Here is a 19,390-nt window from a genome sequence, read left to right as displayed (position 1 = left end):
CAGGACGCAGATAACAAGGTCACTCGCTCCCCACAGCCCCCCAGCTCTTGCTTCTCACCCTGGCCCGAGGCATGCCCTGAGGGAAAATGCTAGTGGAATTCCCAATGCTCAGGGTTGCCTAGTTCAAAAGCCTCAAGTTATCTTTAAGACAAGACTGAAAAGAAGGATGGAGCGATGCAACGACACAAGATCACAAGGACAATGAGGTCTCCTGTAGACTTGGAAAAAAGCAAGCACGGGGTCATTTGATATGTGACTGAAGACTTGAAAGTGTCTTGTAGGGGAGTGAATGCAAATGGGACATTAAGCAGCAACAGGAAAACTCACCCTGATTAAGAAATACAGACAGAAAGCTGCAGTGGCCAGAGATGATGGAGAACAAAATGAAAGGACGTGAAAAACACAGAGGCTGGGATAATTCCACACTTGTTAGCACATATTGATAGCACAGCCTCTCAAGAAAAAACATCCAGCAGATGTCACTTCCCTCAGCAACCCTCAACATGAGAAAGCAAGGGTCAGCCCTTGGGAACCTGGGGTTTGGCCTGGCTACAATGCTTCCGAGCTACCCTTCTCCTGGTCTCCGGTTTTCCATCTGTAAATGGGGTAACTGGATTCCATGACCATTCTGTTTCCTTCCAGCTCTTCTACCTTGTGATCACCCTTCCTCGGCATGCCTCCCTCCGGATTTCAGAAGCCAGCAAGTGTGAGGACTAAGACATGCTCTGCCAACATGGTACCAGGTCCCAGCACTGGACTTTGGCCAGATTTTCGAAGAGAAGTTCTTGTCAAGGGTGCCTGTGCTGTCCACCCAGACTCCCAGGTCCGACCTGGATGGACGCTACACATTTCCTCCTGAAAGGCTGTCGCTCTTGTTAGAACAGCAGTCAGAACCACTTGCAGACCACTGTCTGCTTTGCTTTTACATGTTAGATGGTGCCCCGGCCCTTATCTAGCCTGTGGGGAGAGAGGAGGAACACAAGGGACCCAGATGGATGCAAGTCAATGGCTGGTAAAAGAGAGGCAGGGATACGTACGTGCTTTTCCCCTTCAATCTTCTTGTCGGCCACCTGCATTGCACCCAGATATTTAAAATGCAGCTCCATTAGTCTGTCAACCTGAAAGAGAGAGATTTCACAGGCCTGAGTGAGAAGGAAAGACAACGTAAGGCAAGAGAACAGTGGCACTCCTATTCATCTCACTGTCGCTTCTTACAAAGGGAGACGCGCTCTGGCTCCTTACATCCGATGAGAGAAGCTTTGCTTAGGGACACATCAGGAGTGGATCAAAGGGCTGGGGCAGAACAAAGCACACACTTAAGATGAATGCAGTCTGAACCAGGCCCATTCTCTGAGAGGAGACCACGCATTCTCAGCCCTTCTAGGACTCCAGGAATGCAAGTTGTTAAAAACAAATAAATAAATAAAAATTCAAGTCCCTTCTTGCAAAGAGAAGGAGCTTGAAGTTACATACTTGATACTCACTTAGAACTTTACAGAGACTTTTTTTCAAACTGAAACCTTTCATGTTCAGATTCTGCCCCAGAGCTGATCTTTTTTTAAAAAATGCCTGAGCAAAATCTTTTTAGTTGCGTTTGAGTCAGAAGAGAGAGCAAGAAAACCTCCTTCAGCAACTTTAAAAAAGGCCCCGACTTTTGCTTGGCAGTAACTTAAAAATCAGTTTTAAGTTCAGCAAAGTCATGCTTCAAACATGGCTTGAGGAACACTCAGTGAGCTTGAAAAAGTTTTGCTTTTTCCCCCCAAGACTCCAAAAGAAACACTGTGAAACCAGCCCAGACTCCTGACTAATCTTTCTATCGGTTGGCACCACCACAGCCCTTGGCAACCTTGGCATTCATTTACCTAGGAGCTGATGCTGGTTGGTTAATAGGAGATATTGCTGCAACATGTCATCAGACAGTCTGGGAAGACTGTGATCAAACCTTCTTTAGCCAACACTGATGACCCTAAGACCTTAATATTTCAGCTTATCAAGTATTTTCATGACCATTATTTCCTTAAACCTTAAAAAAACCCTGACAAGGTATGCAGGGAAGATAGGCAACAAACCCTATTTTAAAGATGAGGAAACTGAAGCACAGATGTTAAGTGACGTCACCAGGGTGACGGGACTACTAAGATGCCTGTCTCCTAACTTGATGGCCTCTTCATCATACTATACTCCTGGTGAGGATAGAAACAATGGTCAGAGGTAGCTCGAAGAGAGGGTCTTAAATCTTTCTTGGGTAAGTTACATAATGTCTCTCAGCTCTAACCGCCTTGCCTGGCAATGTGAATAATAACCATACGAGGATAAACCACAGTGGTGTGAGAATATACACAACGATGAAAGTCATCTGCTCTATTATCCAATCCATAGCAGTCACTCAATAAATGGTAGCTCTTATTACTGTTAAAAATCCTATTGTCTGGCGTACTAAAGATATAAAATATCCATCTAATCTCATGTAATTGTGTTCCCAGCTTCCACAGCCCATTCCATCTAATCCCACGTAACTGTGTTCCCAGCTTCCACAGCCCATTCCATCTAATCCCACGTAACTGTGTTCCCAGCTTCCACAGCCCATTCCATCTAATCCCACGTAACTGTGTTCCCAGCTTCCACAGCCCATTCCATCTAATCCCACGTAACTGTGTTCCCAGCTTCCACAGCCCATTCCATCTAATCTCATGAAACTGTGTTCCCAGCTTCCATACCCCATTTAGGGCAGATGCTACCATTTCCTTACCATCATCTTCATTTTATTACCACCACCCTAGTAAGACCTCATCTAATTCACCTCCCATTGACCCTTCAAGATGAGTATTGAAGTCTCCATGTTGAAGCTGGGCACACATCTCTCAAAGCAGCAAAAACAGGTTCAAATCTGAAGTCTGAATCCAAAGCCAATGCTCTTGATCACTTTGCTATGCTGTGCAATACCCCTCAACAAAAATCCTAGTCTAATCCATGCTCTTTGGGTCTAAAAATCCCCCTCAAGTACTAGTGGTATGACCCTCAAGTGTTACTACTCCCAGAAGAATGCATTTGGAAATGAAAGCAGAATAACCAGAAAAGCCTTTGACATGCAAAGCAACAGAGCCCAGATGCTACAAAAGAGATTTTTAGGGTGGGAACACTCAACCCAGTATCCCTCAGACCACGTCAGGTAAAGAACATTTCTATCGGTCCTGGTCCCATCCTTTCAGTCCAACAATCACCCACCTTCTCACTGTCATTTTCAGTGAATTTATTCAGAAGCCGGGTTCGCTGCTGTCCTCTCAGATTCCGCAGGAGGGAAGCCAGGATCGAACAGACATGCTCTGGGTTGGGAAAGAGAAAAGAGAACATGCTGAGATCAGAGCAGTAATTATTACCTCTCTTCAAGCCTCGTCTGGTTCTATCGAGGGAGGAATAAGTAGGCTTCTCTGACTGCTGCTATTGATTAATAAGACAAGAACCTAAATTGTGTCACTAAAAAACTGAACCGATCCTCACACTGCACAAAAAACATATTTAAAAGAGATGATATCCTCAAGGACAACTTGAGCAAGTGCATAAAAGCTAAGTTAGAATTCCTTTTCTGTCTGGAATTAATTGATTTTTATTGTCCACAACAGAATCTCAAACTAATCCCACCTTTACAGAAAAAACCTCTGACTAGACTATGAATACCAGCCATGACATGAACAAATAATGGGTAAGACACATCCTGTCAAATTCTCAAATTACCCTGTAACTTTCCCAAGCAAACAGCCTGGAATTAAATATGAAATATGATAGGGATCCAGTGCTATCACTTCCATTTTGGTGCAGCTAACACCCCCGCTTCAAGTTTAAAGGCAGCTGGACTATAAGCACTTCAAAACAGTGAACAGTGCTTTCTGAGTCCAACAACACAGTGGCTTCTATTATGAAATACTATTCTTCCACTCTTGGAAGAAGAGGGTAATTGAAGGGTATATTATAGGCTTCAGGTGTAAAGAGATTCTTTTCTTTAAAAAGAACTTTCAAAAAATCAAGAATAATGACCTTGAAAAGGAGGTGACAAAGTCTACTCGTAGAGAAATGGCAGAACAAAGTCTGTTTTGAAATAAAATGCTCACAGTGTGAACAACAAATTCTCTATTTAAAAAATGAGGAGCATCTTCCTATGCCAAAGGTATCTTGGGTTCCCCAAAATGTCACTTGACTACCGAGGCCACAAGGAAGCATTCCTACCTCTCTGATTATAGCACAGATACAATTTTGTACCAGTGTGTTTTTCTTCACTTATAGGCATTCCCAACCCCCTCATTTCCCTAATTTCTTAATGTCGGAGTTAGTCACTCCTTAGACTTCTATTTTCTCTATATATTCACTTCCCTGGTGATTTCATCTTGTCCTATGGCTTTGAAAACCATTTACATGCTGACAAGCCACAAATGTGAACCTATAGGTCAGTCCTGTCCTCTGAATGCTGACTCATATATTCAACTGTCTACCTGCCCTCTCCACTTGGCTGCCTAACATCCTATCAACTTTTTTTCTTAATTTTTATTTTGAGAGAGGGTCTAATTCTGTCACCCAAGCTGGAGTGCAGTGGCACGATCAGGGCTCACTGCAGCCGCAACCTCTGAGGCTCAATCAATCCTCCTGCCTCAGCCTCTTAAGTAGCTGGGACCACAGGTGTACAATATCATGCCTGACTAACTTTGTCTTGCCTGACTAATTTTGTATTTTCTGCAGAGATGGGGTTTAGCCATGTTACCCAGGCTGGTCTCAAACTCTTGGCCTCAAGCAATCCACCTGCCTTGGCCTCCCAAAGTGCTGGGTTTACAGGTGTGAGCCTCTGTGACAGGCTGGTTCCTTTCAACTTACCATGTCCAAAAACAAGCTCCTGATCTTCCTCCCTAAACCTGTTTCCTATAGTTGTATCCATCTCATTAATGGCAACCGGATTCTACAGTTTCTCCAGCCAAAACCAGTGAAAAGGCCCTTAATTCTCTTCTTTCTCACATGTCCCACGAGAAACCTCAGCACCTTTACCTTCAAATGACACCCAGTGTCCCACCACTTCTGACTCCTGCCACCACTGCTACTACACTACCCTGGTCCACTTCACCACCATTTCTTGCTTGGAACAGTGAATAGCCTCCTAGTGAGTCCCTCTGCTTCCACCCTTGTGTCCCTTTAGCCTACTCTTCACAGAGCAGCCAGCATGATTCCTTAGGTTAACACCTAAAGTCAGGTCTGTTTAAAACATTCCGGTGGCTCCCCAGCTCAGACTAAATGCTGTGAACGTCAGGCTGTTCCTGCCTCGGGGCTTCGGCACTTGCTCTTTCCTCCGTCTGAAACGTTCCTCAGCAGATTAACTGCATGGCTTACTCTTTAAATCTGGTTTTACTCCACTGTCATCCTCTCGGCGAGGCTTTCCTTTGACCACCCTATTGAAAGATGCAATGCCCCACACTGCTATTCTCAAGTCTCATCTGCTCTATTTTCCTCTTCGCTATGTGTTACTTTCCAAAATACCGTATAATTTCTTTCTTTCTTTTGTTCCTCATCTCCCCTCAATTAGAATATAAATTCCCCAAAGGCAGATATTTTAAGTCAGCTCTGTTCATTGCCATATCCCCGGTTCTGAAACAATATCTGGCACATGGTAGATGTTTTGGGAATACTTGCCGAATGAATGGGAAGAAAGCAGGCTATCGATAGAAAACTTCTCAGTGGTGGAGGTGGGTGTGGGGGCAAACAGGCTACTTTTGAATTCTGGATATGTTTCACATGCTTTCAAACAGCTTCCGCACTTCTCTACATAGTGCCTATCCCAAATTCAGAGCAACACTACCTTTCATTGTTAATACGCTCTCAAACTGTTCAGTTACAAAATGGTCCTTAAAGAGTTTTTGCACGTGAGAATAGGTGAATGGTTTTTTTTCTGAGGGAGCCATCAATTTCAGTAACATACTTCTAATTGGTAGAATTTTTTTTTTTTTTTTTTAGATATTGAAAATATAAAAATATAACATTTTTCTTAAAATACGCTGTGGACAGAGGTACAATATACCTTCTCAAGACCACAGGCTTCCCCACCATCTTCCTTTCAACTTTTTTGTAAAGCTGGGATTGAGGCGGTGTAACCTCTGTGGGCCCTGCCATAGTCACTCACTGGGGTGCGGTGAAGGTAGAAAGCGGTGGAGAGAATGAGCCCCGCCTCCACAGGAAGGCAAAAAACACCACGAACCCAGGGTCAGGGCAGTGACCCAGGACAGCTCAGCTCAGGACGAGGAAGTAGGGTAAGAAAGGAATGTCTGTGAAGGCGTACTTCAGGGACAGTGCTCTGACCTTTGCGTACGCCAAGGAGGGAAGGTTAGGGGCAGGAGGAGTGAAGGACAGAATCAACTGTAATCTCGTGCCAACCAAGTTGGAAGTAGCTGTAATCTCTTCAGCTGGTGAGCGGATACGGGATAGACCATAATAAATGCAGTGAATTGTAACAAGCTCAGCTCTGACACTTTGAAATTACTTAGTATGACATCTGGTGACAACATCCTGGTATTATATATATGACAATCTGACAACCACAGAGGAAAGAAAAAAAAAATTAGAGCCAAAGTTCTCATCGATTATTTGAGCCAAATTTCTCATTGTATGATGTAAAAACCGAGGCCCGGAGAGAAGTGACTTGTCCACACAGCTCACTGGTAGAAGAGGTAGAACTCAAACTTGGATGACTCACTCCCTCATTCACTGACCAGTTTACCTCTGTGCCTAGCAAGTGCTGAGTGTTCAGGGCCAAAAACAAACAACACAGCCTCCCTAACCTGAAGGAGCTCCTCATTTAGTGAAGAAAACAAAAACAATTATGGCACCATGTAACAAGTTCCATTACTGAGGGAGGCAGATAGGACGTGGGGAGCACAGAGGAGGGACAACTGACTTGCAGGGATCCCCGCTGGATGTAACAAACAACTCCCAATCTCAAAAACAAAAAGAAGAGCCACAGCCAACAACAAGGTAGAGAAAAGGAGAGCACATTCCATGCAGGAGGAACAACATACGCAAAGGGCGGTTTGAATGGAGTGCCACATCCATGTGCGAGGCCAGTGAGGTGGGCAAAGGCTGACCGTGGAGAACAGGGGCTAGGGCCTAGCAGTGAATTTTACGCTGGGGAGAGACAGCAGGGGATCTGAGTTTACACCAATCTCCTCAGCAGCTACACAGTCCTTTCAGAGATCAAGATCAAGAACATGTTTCTCTTTCTTGATGAATTTTTTATATTTCCTTACCATGGTTCCTTCTTTGCCTAGGCTATTAGGAAGTTCAAAGATAAATTTATACTCAACTACAGAAAGCAATTTCTTTTATTGTTTTGTTGTTACTGATTCCCTTCACTCCCTACCAATGGAGTTTAAAATAAAAACAATGGATGTATGAAGTAAATAATCAAACTATGTGAAAAGGTATAATGTGTACTTGATATTTATTGAGCACCTATACTCCTTCAACTAATTCATTCTTCTCTCCCAAGAAAAACTACAAAGTACCGTGTGTACATTTTCAGGAGGAGAATTTTGCATTTCATATCTATACATATTCCCTAATATATCTTTCCATATCAGCACCTACACTTCATTTTTAAAAACTGGCTATTTAGAATTCCACTGGGCTTGTTTATCACAATTTAACTAGTGCCCATTCATGGGTATTTTAGGTAGTTTCCAGTTTTGCATCATTTTATTCTTGCTATTAGAAGCAATGCTGCAGTGAGTACACACATCCACATAGTTTGGCCTGCTTTTGCACAAATATTCTTAAAGCATATTCCTAGCAGCGGAATTAGAGCATCAAAAGAAATTTACATATGAAACGTTGAAAGACACTGACAAACTGTCTTCCAAAATGGTTGTACCAATGACATACCCACTATTAGTATATATATGAATATCTGTCTTCCCATATCCTCATTCAGATTGCATATTATCCAACTTAGTAATTGTGACAACTCAGTAGGTGAAAAATAAGATCTTGTTTTGATTAGTATGTTTTTGTTCTTGTTATGAGTGAGGTTAAACATCTTTGCCTGTGTGTATTAGGGTTCTCCAGAGAAACAGAATCAACAGGATATATAAAAATATACAGAACAAGATTTATTATGAGGGATGGGCTTGTGCAATTATGGAGGCTGAGAAGGCCCATGATCTGTTCTCTGCAGGCTGAAGGCCAGGAAAGCTGATGGAGTAGTTCCAACCCAAGCCCAAAGGAATAATGTTTGGGTATCCCACAGCCCAGTCAACTTAACATAAAATTAACCAACACATTATATTTACTGACCACTTGTCTTGCTTTTTCTGTAAACTGCCTGGTCTCATCCTTTGCTCAATTTTGATTCCTATGAACTCTTTATAAATTAAGGATATTACCCTTTTCCATGTATGTTGCAAATATTTTCCCTAATTTAACATTTGTGTTTTGACAAATTCTTTTTCAAAGCTAAGATTTAGTACCACCATATTGTTTTGCTGTAAGCTACTTTAAATTCCTATTTGAACACAGGCAGGGTATAATAATAACTGTCATTTTTATTGTTTATCTATGCCAGTAGGCTGGAGTCTGTACACAATTTCTTCACTGAATCCTCACAGCTAAGCTGTGGAAAACGTACTATCCTCATCTCCCTTTTGCAAACGTGGAACCCAAGGCCCGGCGAGATTAACTGACTTAAGGTCATGTGCTTGAGTGGGTGGCTGGATCTCAGATCTGAATCAAAGTCGCCTGATTCCAAACTGTAAGCTTTTCCTACCATGTTATATCTTAAGAAGGAAAATAAATGAGACCATGCAAAGCCTGAAAATATACCTCAGAGTTGGGCTCACTGCGTCCAAAAGATAGGCACTATGTAAATGTGGATTTAAAAAAATTAACAGTTTTAACAAGAGTAAAATGAAGTAAAAGGCCATATGGAGTAAGACACGAATAACAACCCCTCTTTCTCTATTTTACTGAATTAGTCTTTGCAGAAGCAATTTCCACCAGTCTAAATAAAGAAGAGACTTGGGGTTTCAGGCAGCTCCACAAAAATACTGAACCAGAACTTCTCAATAATTTTCCCTTTTAATCTTGCTGATTAAGATGGATGAGAAAGAGTTGCAAGAGAATGTTCTTTATATATCTCAACGAGATGGAAAAGTGAAGGCTGGGTGCTGATGTCACAAACAGTGTATCAGGAGCTGTAATTCTCAAAGAGAAAAATGTAATAAATAGAATAATCATCTTCTTTGGCAGCAGACGACACTGGCATGCATTTCCACAGCTCACCCCAGCCTGGAGCAAGAGATACCTTGATCAATTGTAGTGGTATACGAAGAATAAATGACATCTACCTATTTGTTTGAGATTCTAAGAATAGGTTGCCAATTGATGCCTATGCCTTTCCATCTCTCTGTCTGGATGCTGAGGCATGCCATAGGTTACTGGTGTCTGTCAGAGAGGCAAACACTTTAGCCACCCACACACACACACACACACACACACACACACATATACACACAAACACACAGACACATACACAGAGTTTCATTAGCTACTAATAAATGTAGCTTCCCTAAGAACAGATTTCAGCCCAAGGTGGTGTCAATTTTTCATGCACCAAGGAGATGGGGAGAGCTGCTAGCACAGGGAGCAGGGGAGATAACAGGTTTATCTGCTGGCCAACACTGCTCAGCTGCTCCGTCATTTCGACAGGATAAAACGGAGGTGAAGGATGGTTATGGAGCTGTCAATGCAGACGGGGTGGATGTGGTGGATCCCACTGCAGAGAACAGCCTCTAAGGGAGGGCCCAGGAAGTGCAGAAAACACACACGTGTGCACACACACACACACACACACACACAGAGAAGCAAAAAGGCTCCACCAAAGGGCAAGACAGGCAAATCTACATTTTCAAATCACTAGGTAGGGAGGTGGGCAGCCTGGCATCTAGGTGGAGTGTTAGAGAGCCAGTATTGAAATTGTGCCAGTGAGAGTCCCTGCCTGCTGGGCTCCCTGCTCAATAGTCAGACAACTGGCTGCCTCAGACAGACACTAATTACTGAAACTGCCTGGAGGGAGGCTCTGGCTCACCCTTCCCCCAGCTCAGCTCTCTTCAGGGCTTCTCAAGGGTGATTAGCAAAGGGTTAGATGCCTGTGTCTATGTGAGAGGGCTAAAAGTTTGATTTTCCAGGGGGCAGGTAGAGTTTTAGAATTTTCAGAGCTGGAAGGAGGGTTAGAAATCTCTGATCTGATTCTGGGGTTCTGAGTATGGAAACAACAGCCGTGAGAAGAAACGTGATTTGCCTCAGGTCCAAAGTACCTTGTGGGCCACTGGGATCTAGATCAGCAATTTTTTCCCTCCAGGTCACAACTGACATTTGAGAGACAGATAACCACGGGGGCATGCTATCCCTCCCCAAACACATACACAAGGGAATATTTCCCGTGGTGTTTCAGAGCATTCACAGCTCTCAGTGGTGGCTCCTTAGTTAAGAACCCTTGATCTAGCACACCCAAATCAGAGGTCTTTCCAGAACAGCACAGACTGTGGCATTTACTCTAACCAGCCATTTATAGTGCGTACCATTTTTGTAAAGAATGGGATGGACTGGCATTTCTCATCCTTACTCTTAAAAAAAAAAAGTGGCCGGGCGCAGTGGCTCAAGCCTGTAATCCCAGCACTTCGGGAGGCCGAGGCGGGTGGATCACGAGGTCAAGAGATCGAGACCATCCTGGTCAACATGGTGAAACCCCGTCTCTACTAAAAATACAAAGAAATCAGCTGGGCATGGTGGCGTGTGCCTGTAATCCCAGCTACTCTGAAGGCTGAGGCAGGAGAATTGCCTGAACCCAGGAGGCGGAGGTTGCGGTGAGCCGAGATCGTGCCATTGCACTCCAGCCTGGGTAATGAGAGCAAAACTCCGCTTAAAAAAAAAAAAAAAAAAAAGTATGGTCCACATTCCAGTAGGTGTTTGGTTAACAGTAGCCATTCTCTATGAGAAGAGCTATTTATCCATAGACAGGCCTATTACGGTTCCATTGCTGAGAAAGACACACAGGTACATGGAGAACGCTACCTCCTAAGATCTGCTCCAGATGCCAACAACTGAATTAGTTAACCTTATGTGGGGCTTTAGGATCAGAGAGACATGGATTCAAATCTTGTCTCTGGCACTCACTAGCTGGTTAACCACAGCATGGAGCTTAGCCTCTGGGTCTCAGTTTTCTTATTTGTAAGATGGGGCTGTCCCTCCCATCTATTAAATCCATGCTTTCAAATGAGATATGTGTATAGCAGGCACTCAACAGACAGAAGTTTGAGATCTATTGTACTGGAAAAGAGAATCACAAGGGATTTGCTCACCTATGCACCTGTCATAGATCACCAGCTAATGCCTTCCATACTGCAATGATCACATGTCTGCCACTGAACATGTTTTAGTCAGCCTGGGTCATCCTAACTAGCTCCTGCTGAGAAAAACAGAAACCTGGATTGCTTGGCTTTCTCAGCTGGTAAGGCTGTTTTCTCTAACTCAAGATTTGTTCTAACCCTAAAATGGAGCAAGGCCAACCTCACTCAGACTCTAATCCCACAACAAATTAAAATAAAGTGCTTGTGTGTCGCTAGCTATAAAGCAAATAATACAAGATTCTGGGAGACCTGCAGACAGCCCTAAGGCGGGCAGTGACTATTTACTAGTAAGATGAAGGACACAGCACATCTAAGCAGAGATGGTCCTTCCTTTGAATAAAAAGAAATGTACTTGGCCATGATAATCATTTGCCTTTTGGTCTTCCTTCAAGAACTGAAAATACAATGTGTGACCTGTAAAAAAATAAACATTAGCTGCTTCTTCTAGAGTTTTATAATCTTAGGATAATTACAGGGCATGAAGTGGTACATCACTAGCCCTTCCTTTACTCAAAATTCTGAGTGCCTACTATGTGCCAGGTAATACAGCGATGAAAGCCCGCTCTAGAGAAGCTGATCGTTTTGTGATTAAGGCTAAGAGATAAACAACCGCAAGAGTACACAATTAGCTGCATGCATGGAAAACGCTCAGCCCATACGTGAAGAGCCCCTAATTTAGCTGGGGTAGAAGGAGGAGGGCCAGGGTAAGAGTGGCTACACACATGGAAGTTAAGAGGTCAGAACTGAGGCAGAAGGAAAAGACTTTTCTCAGAGTCTTCTGGGAGAGACACAGAGCTGGAGGTATTACACTGACAGCTGAGTGGCCGTGTGCCAGTAGCTTCACGTTTTCAGTGGTAAAGTTGGTGGACAGAAACCAGGATTTGGGGTTATATGGGCATACGTACTTACTTTTTGGAGCCCAGAACTGCACCGTATTCTTGAAGTCAGGAACAAACGGAATACAGATGGTACCTGATTTATGATGGCTTGACTTATTTTTTGTGTTTACGATAGTGCAAATGCAATATGCATTCAGTAGAAAGCGTACATCAAGTACCCATGCAATCACTTTGTTTTTCACTTTCAGTACAATATTCAATAAATTATGTGAAATATTCAACACTTTCTTTTTTTTAAAAAAAGGTTTTGTGTTAAATGATTTTGCCCAGCTATGGGCTACCATAAGCATTCTGTGCATGTTTAAGGTAGGTGAGGCTGAGCTACGATGTTTGGTAGGTTAGGTGTGTTAAATCCATTTCTGACTTACCATATTTTCAACTCACAATGGGTTTTTTGGGACACAGCCCCATGGTAAGTTGAGGAGCATGAGTCCTATTTATATTAACAAGTCTCCCAAGGTGGGAGTGGGAGAACAGAAGGAAAAACGTGACAAGGTGCACAGTAACAATCCCTCAATTTGACTCTGTCAGCCTTCTGTGCCAGGAGAGGTGCCTCCAGATTCCAGAGGGGTCCTACTGGAACCTTTGTGAAGTGTGAGCATGGCGGGGCAGGGAAAGGCTCCGTTCACTAGAAAGGAAGAGGAGACCCTAGCAAACAAAGCTGGGTCCCAGGGAGGCTTTTAGGGATCTTTGGCACAGGACTCATTCCTTTGCTCATAAAAAATAGGCATAAGAATCCGACAGTGTGTTAAAATACATGACAGAAAATGCTATGGGAGATGATGGCTATGTTAATTTGCCTGATTGTGGTCATGGTTTTACAATGTATACTATTCATATATCAAAACAAAAAGTGGTATGCCTTAAATATATAAACTTTTCATATGTCAATGATGACTCATTTTTATAAAATAAAATTACAATTGGGCTCACACTTGTAATCCCTGCACTTTGGGAGGCCAAGGCTGGATGGATTGCTTGAGCCTAGGAGTTTGAGAACAGCCTGGGCAACACAGTGAAACTCTGCCTCTAACTAAAAATGCCAAAATTAGCTGGGCATGGTGGTAAGCTCCTGGGGTCCCAACTACTTGGTGGGGGGTGGGGAGGGCGGCTAGAGTGTGAGCCCAGGAGGTCAAGGCTGCAGTGAGCCATGATTGTACCACTGCACTCCAGCCTGGGTGACAGAGCGACCCTGTTTCCTAAATAAGTAAATACAACTACATTATAGAAAATGACAGCAAATGGGACACAGGTAGAAACTACTGACGGAGAAAATGCTCTCCCAGCCAGAGGAGCGAAGAAGAATGGGAGGAAAGGCAGCATCAGAGTTCAGACTCGAAGGACAGGTAAGGGAAGAGGGACAATGACAGCAATGATATTTCAAGCCGATAGACCAACATGAAGTAAAGAATTAAATCAGAAAGGGCAGGATACAGACAAAGACCTGGAAAGAGATCAGTGTGGCAGGAGGGAAGAAAGGATGAGAATGTTGGACTATGAAAAGCAGACCCTCAGCATTGTCCTGATGGCCTGGCATTTACCTACTGGCCCAGCCTGGTTGGTCAGTCTGCTCACCCAGCTTCAGAGCCTGTATTTGCCTTCCACAGCCCAAATGGTTAAAAAAGACACATTAAAAAAAAAAAAAAGAAAGAAAGAAATTTAAAAAAAAAAAAGGCTGGGCGTAGTGGCTCACCCCTGTAATCCAAGCACTTTGGAAGCCAAGGTGGGTGGATCACCTGAGGTCAGGAGTTCAAGACCGGCCTGACCAAAATGGTGAAACCCCGTCTTAAAAAAAAAAAAGAAAGAAATAAAAAAAGACACATATGGGTCAGCCAGAGTTCTACTCCTAGGATGGAAATGGTCCCTGTACTTCAACCACCAGGCCCATTTCTTGGCAAGACCTTGCAGGGCCACTTTGAAATTCAAGGCCATGCTGCAGAGCTGCCTTTGTTTCCATAGAACATCTAAGGCCATTGGCGCTTTTGTTTTAAGGAAATCAAACAGCAGTGTTCTTCTCTCACTCCCCAAATCACAGCCTATGTCTGTCTTATTGCTGAACCTTGCTGCCCACCTGCCCCCTGTCCCCCAGATGGACAGATATCTTGGTTTCTGATAAGACTCTAGATGCAAACAGGATGTTTAAAAGACCCTAATTAGATCGATCTTGACTTCAGCAGTGGTGTGTTGGAATACAGATTAATCTGTTCCATGCCTGGCACTGGCAGCTGAAGTAGCAGGAGGCCCTGTCAAATCAAGCCGTAACATTACACTCCTCTGCCTTTATTATTATTTTTCCCCTTCTTACATTTCATTATAATGGACATCTGCCTAGCAGGGGATGTGGCAACCCAAGAAGAGTCACGCATGTGTGCCCAGCCACTCTGGTTGAATATTGATGCAAGTCAAATCAAACACCCTTCTCAAGACAGATGGATCTGTGTGAGCATCTATATATAGCCCCTTTTAACACATACACAGTATACATATAGTCCTATTCTTCACAAACACTGAATATTACATAAGTGGCAGGCACTGGGCTAGAGACTGGGAACTTAAAGAGGCCACATTCCTCACAAACCTACTATGTGCCTGTGTGTGCTTTACACACGTTACTTCATTTAATTCTCACAACAATCCTATGAAACACATTTTATTAGCCTCCCCATTTTACAGACAAGAAACTAGAGACACTCGGTTGGGAAAAGAAATTTGCCTCCCAGGGTCTCACAGCTAGGAAGCGACCTAGTTAATTCCACTATAATACAACTTGATTGTTTTCCTCAAGAGTTAAAATACACCCAATAGGCATATGTTTTTAAAAAGGCATTCGACCTCACTAGTAATGCAAGTAAAATCATGAGATAGTTTCGAATGGTGAAGCTTTCAAAACACCTGATGCCTGGAAGGACGTATGGAGATGAGCTCTCATTCTCTGCAGCACACGAGTGTCGAACCACCCTGTTACAGAAATCTCAACAGATGGTAAACTTCTCAAAGGCCAGGCCCGCATCTCAGTCGTATCTGTACCTTCAGTGTCTAGCTCTGTGCCATGAATTCAAGTGATGTCGAATGTGATATCATAACAAAACACCATGGCAAGTTAGCTTTAAGAGGTACATATGCATAAAAAGAAAGTAACTGACTCCCTGAGGTCTGGGTGAACCAAATCCTCTAGAAAGAATAAGGAATTTATCAGGGAAACAAACAGGGAAAGCCATTCCAGACCAAATACAAGAGGTTTAGGGGCCTGGAGATATGTCAGAACACGGCACGGGGTAGGCTGCCAGGGCGGGGGGTTGGGGGGGACAGTAAGATGGAAGCTGAGGCAAGAGAAGCAGCAGCCTGCACCGCTCAACTGCAGAGTCCGGACTTCCTCCCACAGGTCCTATAGGATGGATGAGGGAGATAAGCTGCATGACCAGGTCTGTGTTCCACAAAGACCATCCTGGAACAGCTGCAGGGGTGTACGCTGGAGAAGCAGGGTCAGGTCCAGATTCTACAGAAGCACAGCATCGAGCGCAGTCTCCCGCACCCAGGTGTATCTAACAGTTAATCCTCCCTAAGCAACAATGGAAATAGCTAAGGATCTTCTGGAAAGAATCCTGATTTCCTTCTTTCTCAGGGGAAGAAGAGAAGTCTGCTATAAAGAACACTAGAGTTAGGAGACATGGATTTCAGGTCCATACTTTGAGAAAAATCTTCTCTGTGACTTTGAACAGGTCTCTTTTCCACCTATTCTCTGGGTCTCAACATCTTTGTCTATAAAATCAGGTCGCCTAGATGATTTATAAAGTCCTCTCTCCGTTCAACTATAAGATCTTAGTTATCAAAGAAGATGTGAACAGCTACCCAATGACCCAGCAATTCCACTCCCAGATATTTACCCAAGAGATCATGAAAACATATCGCCACAATAAGACTTGTAGGAAAAATGTTTATAGCAGTTCTGTTCATAATGGCCTGTCGATAAGAAGAACAGAAAAATAAATCCACACACTGGAATACTACCCAGCAGTAAAAAGGAACAAATTACCAAATGGATCACAGCCTTATGGTGAATCTCAAAAACAGTATGCTGAGTGAAAGCCAACCCCCAAAAAAATACACATTGATAGGAGGTTCTAGATGAGGCTAAGCCAATCCATAGTGAAAACTCAGAGCAGTGGTTACCTCTATGAGGCAGGGGAGAGATCTGCCCAGGAAGGAGCATGAGAGAACACTCTGGGGTGGTGGAAATGTTCTGTATCTTGACATAGCATGTATTTGTTATCACTCAAATGGTACACTCAAGATCTGTGCACTTTACTCAGTTATTTTACTTAAAAATGCATATTATACATATGAAACTCAGCTAATTACACACATGCTAAAGTGTCTAAGGATGAAGTGTAATGCCGTCTGCAACTTACTTTCTGCATCAAAAAATAACATGGATGGAGGACAGAGAGAGACATGGCTAAACATGTGGTGAGGCAAATACAGCAAAATGTTAATTGTAGAATCTGGGTGGCAGGTACATGAGTATTTGCTACACAGTTCATCCAACCTTTCTGTATCTTTGAAAATTATCTTTAAAAAAATGTTGAGAAGGAGGCAAGAAAAAGTGTGCACTTGGAACATGAATGATGAGATACCCAAAGGCTATTTTTCCAGAAAGCAGTTTTATGTCTGTTGTTTGAAATTTTGAATGCCTTTTCCATTGAAATAGGTCCGCTGAAACCCATTTAATGTGAAATATTGCCAAAATTAACTCGGTATTCTCATCTTTTGGTTGTGATGAAACTCCAGAAGCATTGTCTAAGCACCTACTGGGTGCGAAGCAATATGATAGGTGCTGCCTTTGGCTAACTCACTTGTTTTCACTGTTCCCATGGGATTTCATTCCTTCTTTCAGAATATTCCAGCGCATTATGGATTTTTAAAGTGTTTAAGTGTTACCTTAACTAATCTACAGCACTGTACCTGTGGGAAAATGCGCCTCGCAGTGAGAAGTAAGTGTGTATGCTCAGGAAGTGCTTCTCTGTGCTACATTACTTCTAAGAACACGGAGGGAAGAGACCAGAATGATGTGGCATCTGACATCACCTTTTAGAGCTTGGAGACAGAGCATGAAGTTACCTAGGTCAGTGTTCACATGGGAAGGCCCACACCTCAGATGGGTGGTCCATGAAGCCTTAAGTGCTGGCCATGGGTGTACACAACCATCTCCTGTGGAGGAGACTCCAGACTGGTTTCCTATCTTCTTTTCAATGGCTCCTGCAACGTGCTTTGCCAGTGAAACCAACTCCATTGCTCCAGTGACAGCAGTGTGGACTGAGGGAAAATGCTGATTCTAGGGAGAGCCATGAAAAATGAGCTGGGTACCAGTGACTTGAGGAACACAGAGAAGGCCTGGCTAACCTCTGCCCAAGAGAGATGCTCTATATACCAATGGCAGCAATCAGACTGGCTGAGACTGCCAGCTGCCTAATACCCATTCTCTTCTTTCTTACTCTTTTTTTTTTTTTTTTTGAGATAGATTTTTGCTCTTGTCGTCCAGGCTGGAGTACAATGGCACCATCTCGGCCCACTGCAACCTCTGTCTCCTGGGTTCAAGTGATTTTCCTGCCTCAGCCTCCCGAGCAGCTGGGATTACAGGTGTCTGCCACCATGCCCAGCTAATTTTTGTATTTTTAGTAGAGATGAGGTTTCACCATGTTGGCCAGGCTTGTGTTGAATTCCTGACCTCAAGCGATTCGCCCACCTTGGCCTCCCCAAGTGCTGGGATTACAGGTGTGAGCTGCCATGCCCAGCCCATTCTCCTATTTTTTGGGTCACAGAACCTATTTTATTTGGAGGGATACTATGACCAGCTTAAAAAGCACACATACAACAATTACAACCTCCCTTACAGGTAGGTATGACCATGTGATTAATGTCAGGTCAGAGATTCAGGTTGAGCTGGTATTTGGGACTTCCCGGAGGGGACATGTGTCCTTCTGCCCTTCCTTCTCCCCTTTTGGCTTTCCTGCCATTTGGAATATAGACATAATAACTGGAGCTCTAGTAGCCATCTGGGACCATGAGGCGATCTTGAAAATAGAAGCCAGGCACTTTTATAGGTGCTTGGGGCACATTAAAAAGCAAACAAACATCCCTGGCCCTGTGATAAAAATGGCGGAACAGAATGACAGAAGAAAACTGGGCTCCTAATGACACCATGAAGCTGCCATTCCAGTCCTGCTGACCTCTGGGCTTGTTTTGCCTGAGAGAGAAATAAACCTTTATGTCATCTATTTTGCTTAAATCGTTGTTATTTCTAGTCTCTGTTACTAACAATCAATTGCAATTCCTGATACGCTAATCCAGTAAGCTCTTTTCTAGGAAGTCCTAAGTAGGGCCAAAAGAGAGACCGAGAGTCCTGGGAATTCAGGTGTTTACCCCAAGCAAAGCTGAGTGCACAACTACACTCATTTTTGGAAGCGGCCACACATTCCAGTGGAGAAGGTCCTAGTGCCAAACGCTACTGTTGGTGAAAAGGTGCATTCCCTTCTTTTCACCTCACTTTCAAGGGTCTCCTCAGAACACTTTCCCATTATTACACATGGGACTCCAAAGAACCTGGCTGGAAGCACTGACGGTTTTTTCTTATGAACTCACATCCTTGTAATGGCAGAAATACGAATAAATGCCTGGAGTTTCAGCACCTTTATTTTATTTTTTTGAGATGGAGTTTCACTGTCTCCAGGCTGGAGTGCAGTGGCGTGATCTCGACTCATTGCTATTTATTCCTCCCAGGTTCAAGCAATTCTCCTGTCTCAGCCTCCCAAGTAACTAGGACCACAGGCACGTGCCACCATACCCAGCTAATTTTTGTCATTTTCAGTAGAGAAGGGGTTTCACCATGTTGGCCAGGATGGTCTCGACCTCATGATCCACCTGCCTTGGCCTCCCAAAGTGCTGGGATTATAGGCGTGAGCCACGGCGCCCGGCCAGCGCCTGTGTTTTTTCTTTGTATTCCACGTTTCCTCACCTCAGCAGCACCTACACCCAGCAGTATGCTGAAGTGCTATGAGGCGGCTT

At 43.7% G+C, this 19,390-nt stretch overlaps 1 protein-coding gene across 2 annotated transcripts in view; it reads right to left on the bottom strand.

Annotated features, from left to right (window-relative positions):
- Nucleotides 1-19,390, bottom strand: part of CTNNBL1 (catenin beta like 1) — a 180,595-nt gene that overhangs the window by 29,910 nt on the left and 131,295 nt on the right. For both annotated transcript variants that reach the window (XM_003936366.4, XM_074406508.1), the window contains exons 12-13: nucleotides 3,226-3,323; nucleotides 1,038-1,118 (exon numbers count right to left, since the gene is read on the bottom strand). In XM_003936366.4, coding sequence (XP_003936415.1) covers nucleotides 1,038-1,118; nucleotides 3,226-3,323 — 179 coding nt within the window. The remainder of the gene's footprint in view (nucleotides 1-1,037; nucleotides 1,119-3,225; nucleotides 3,324-19,390) is intronic.

This window comes from Saimiri boliviensis, chromosome 9, assembly GCF_048565385.1.
Source record: "Saimiri boliviensis isolate mSaiBol1 chromosome 9, mSaiBol1.pri, whole genome shotgun sequence".
Lineage (NCBI taxonomy): Eukaryota > Metazoa > Chordata > Mammalia > Primates > Cebidae > Saimiri > Saimiri boliviensis.
Note: the sequence above shows the minus strand (reverse complement) of the source record. Positions and strands in the feature narration are given on the sequence as shown.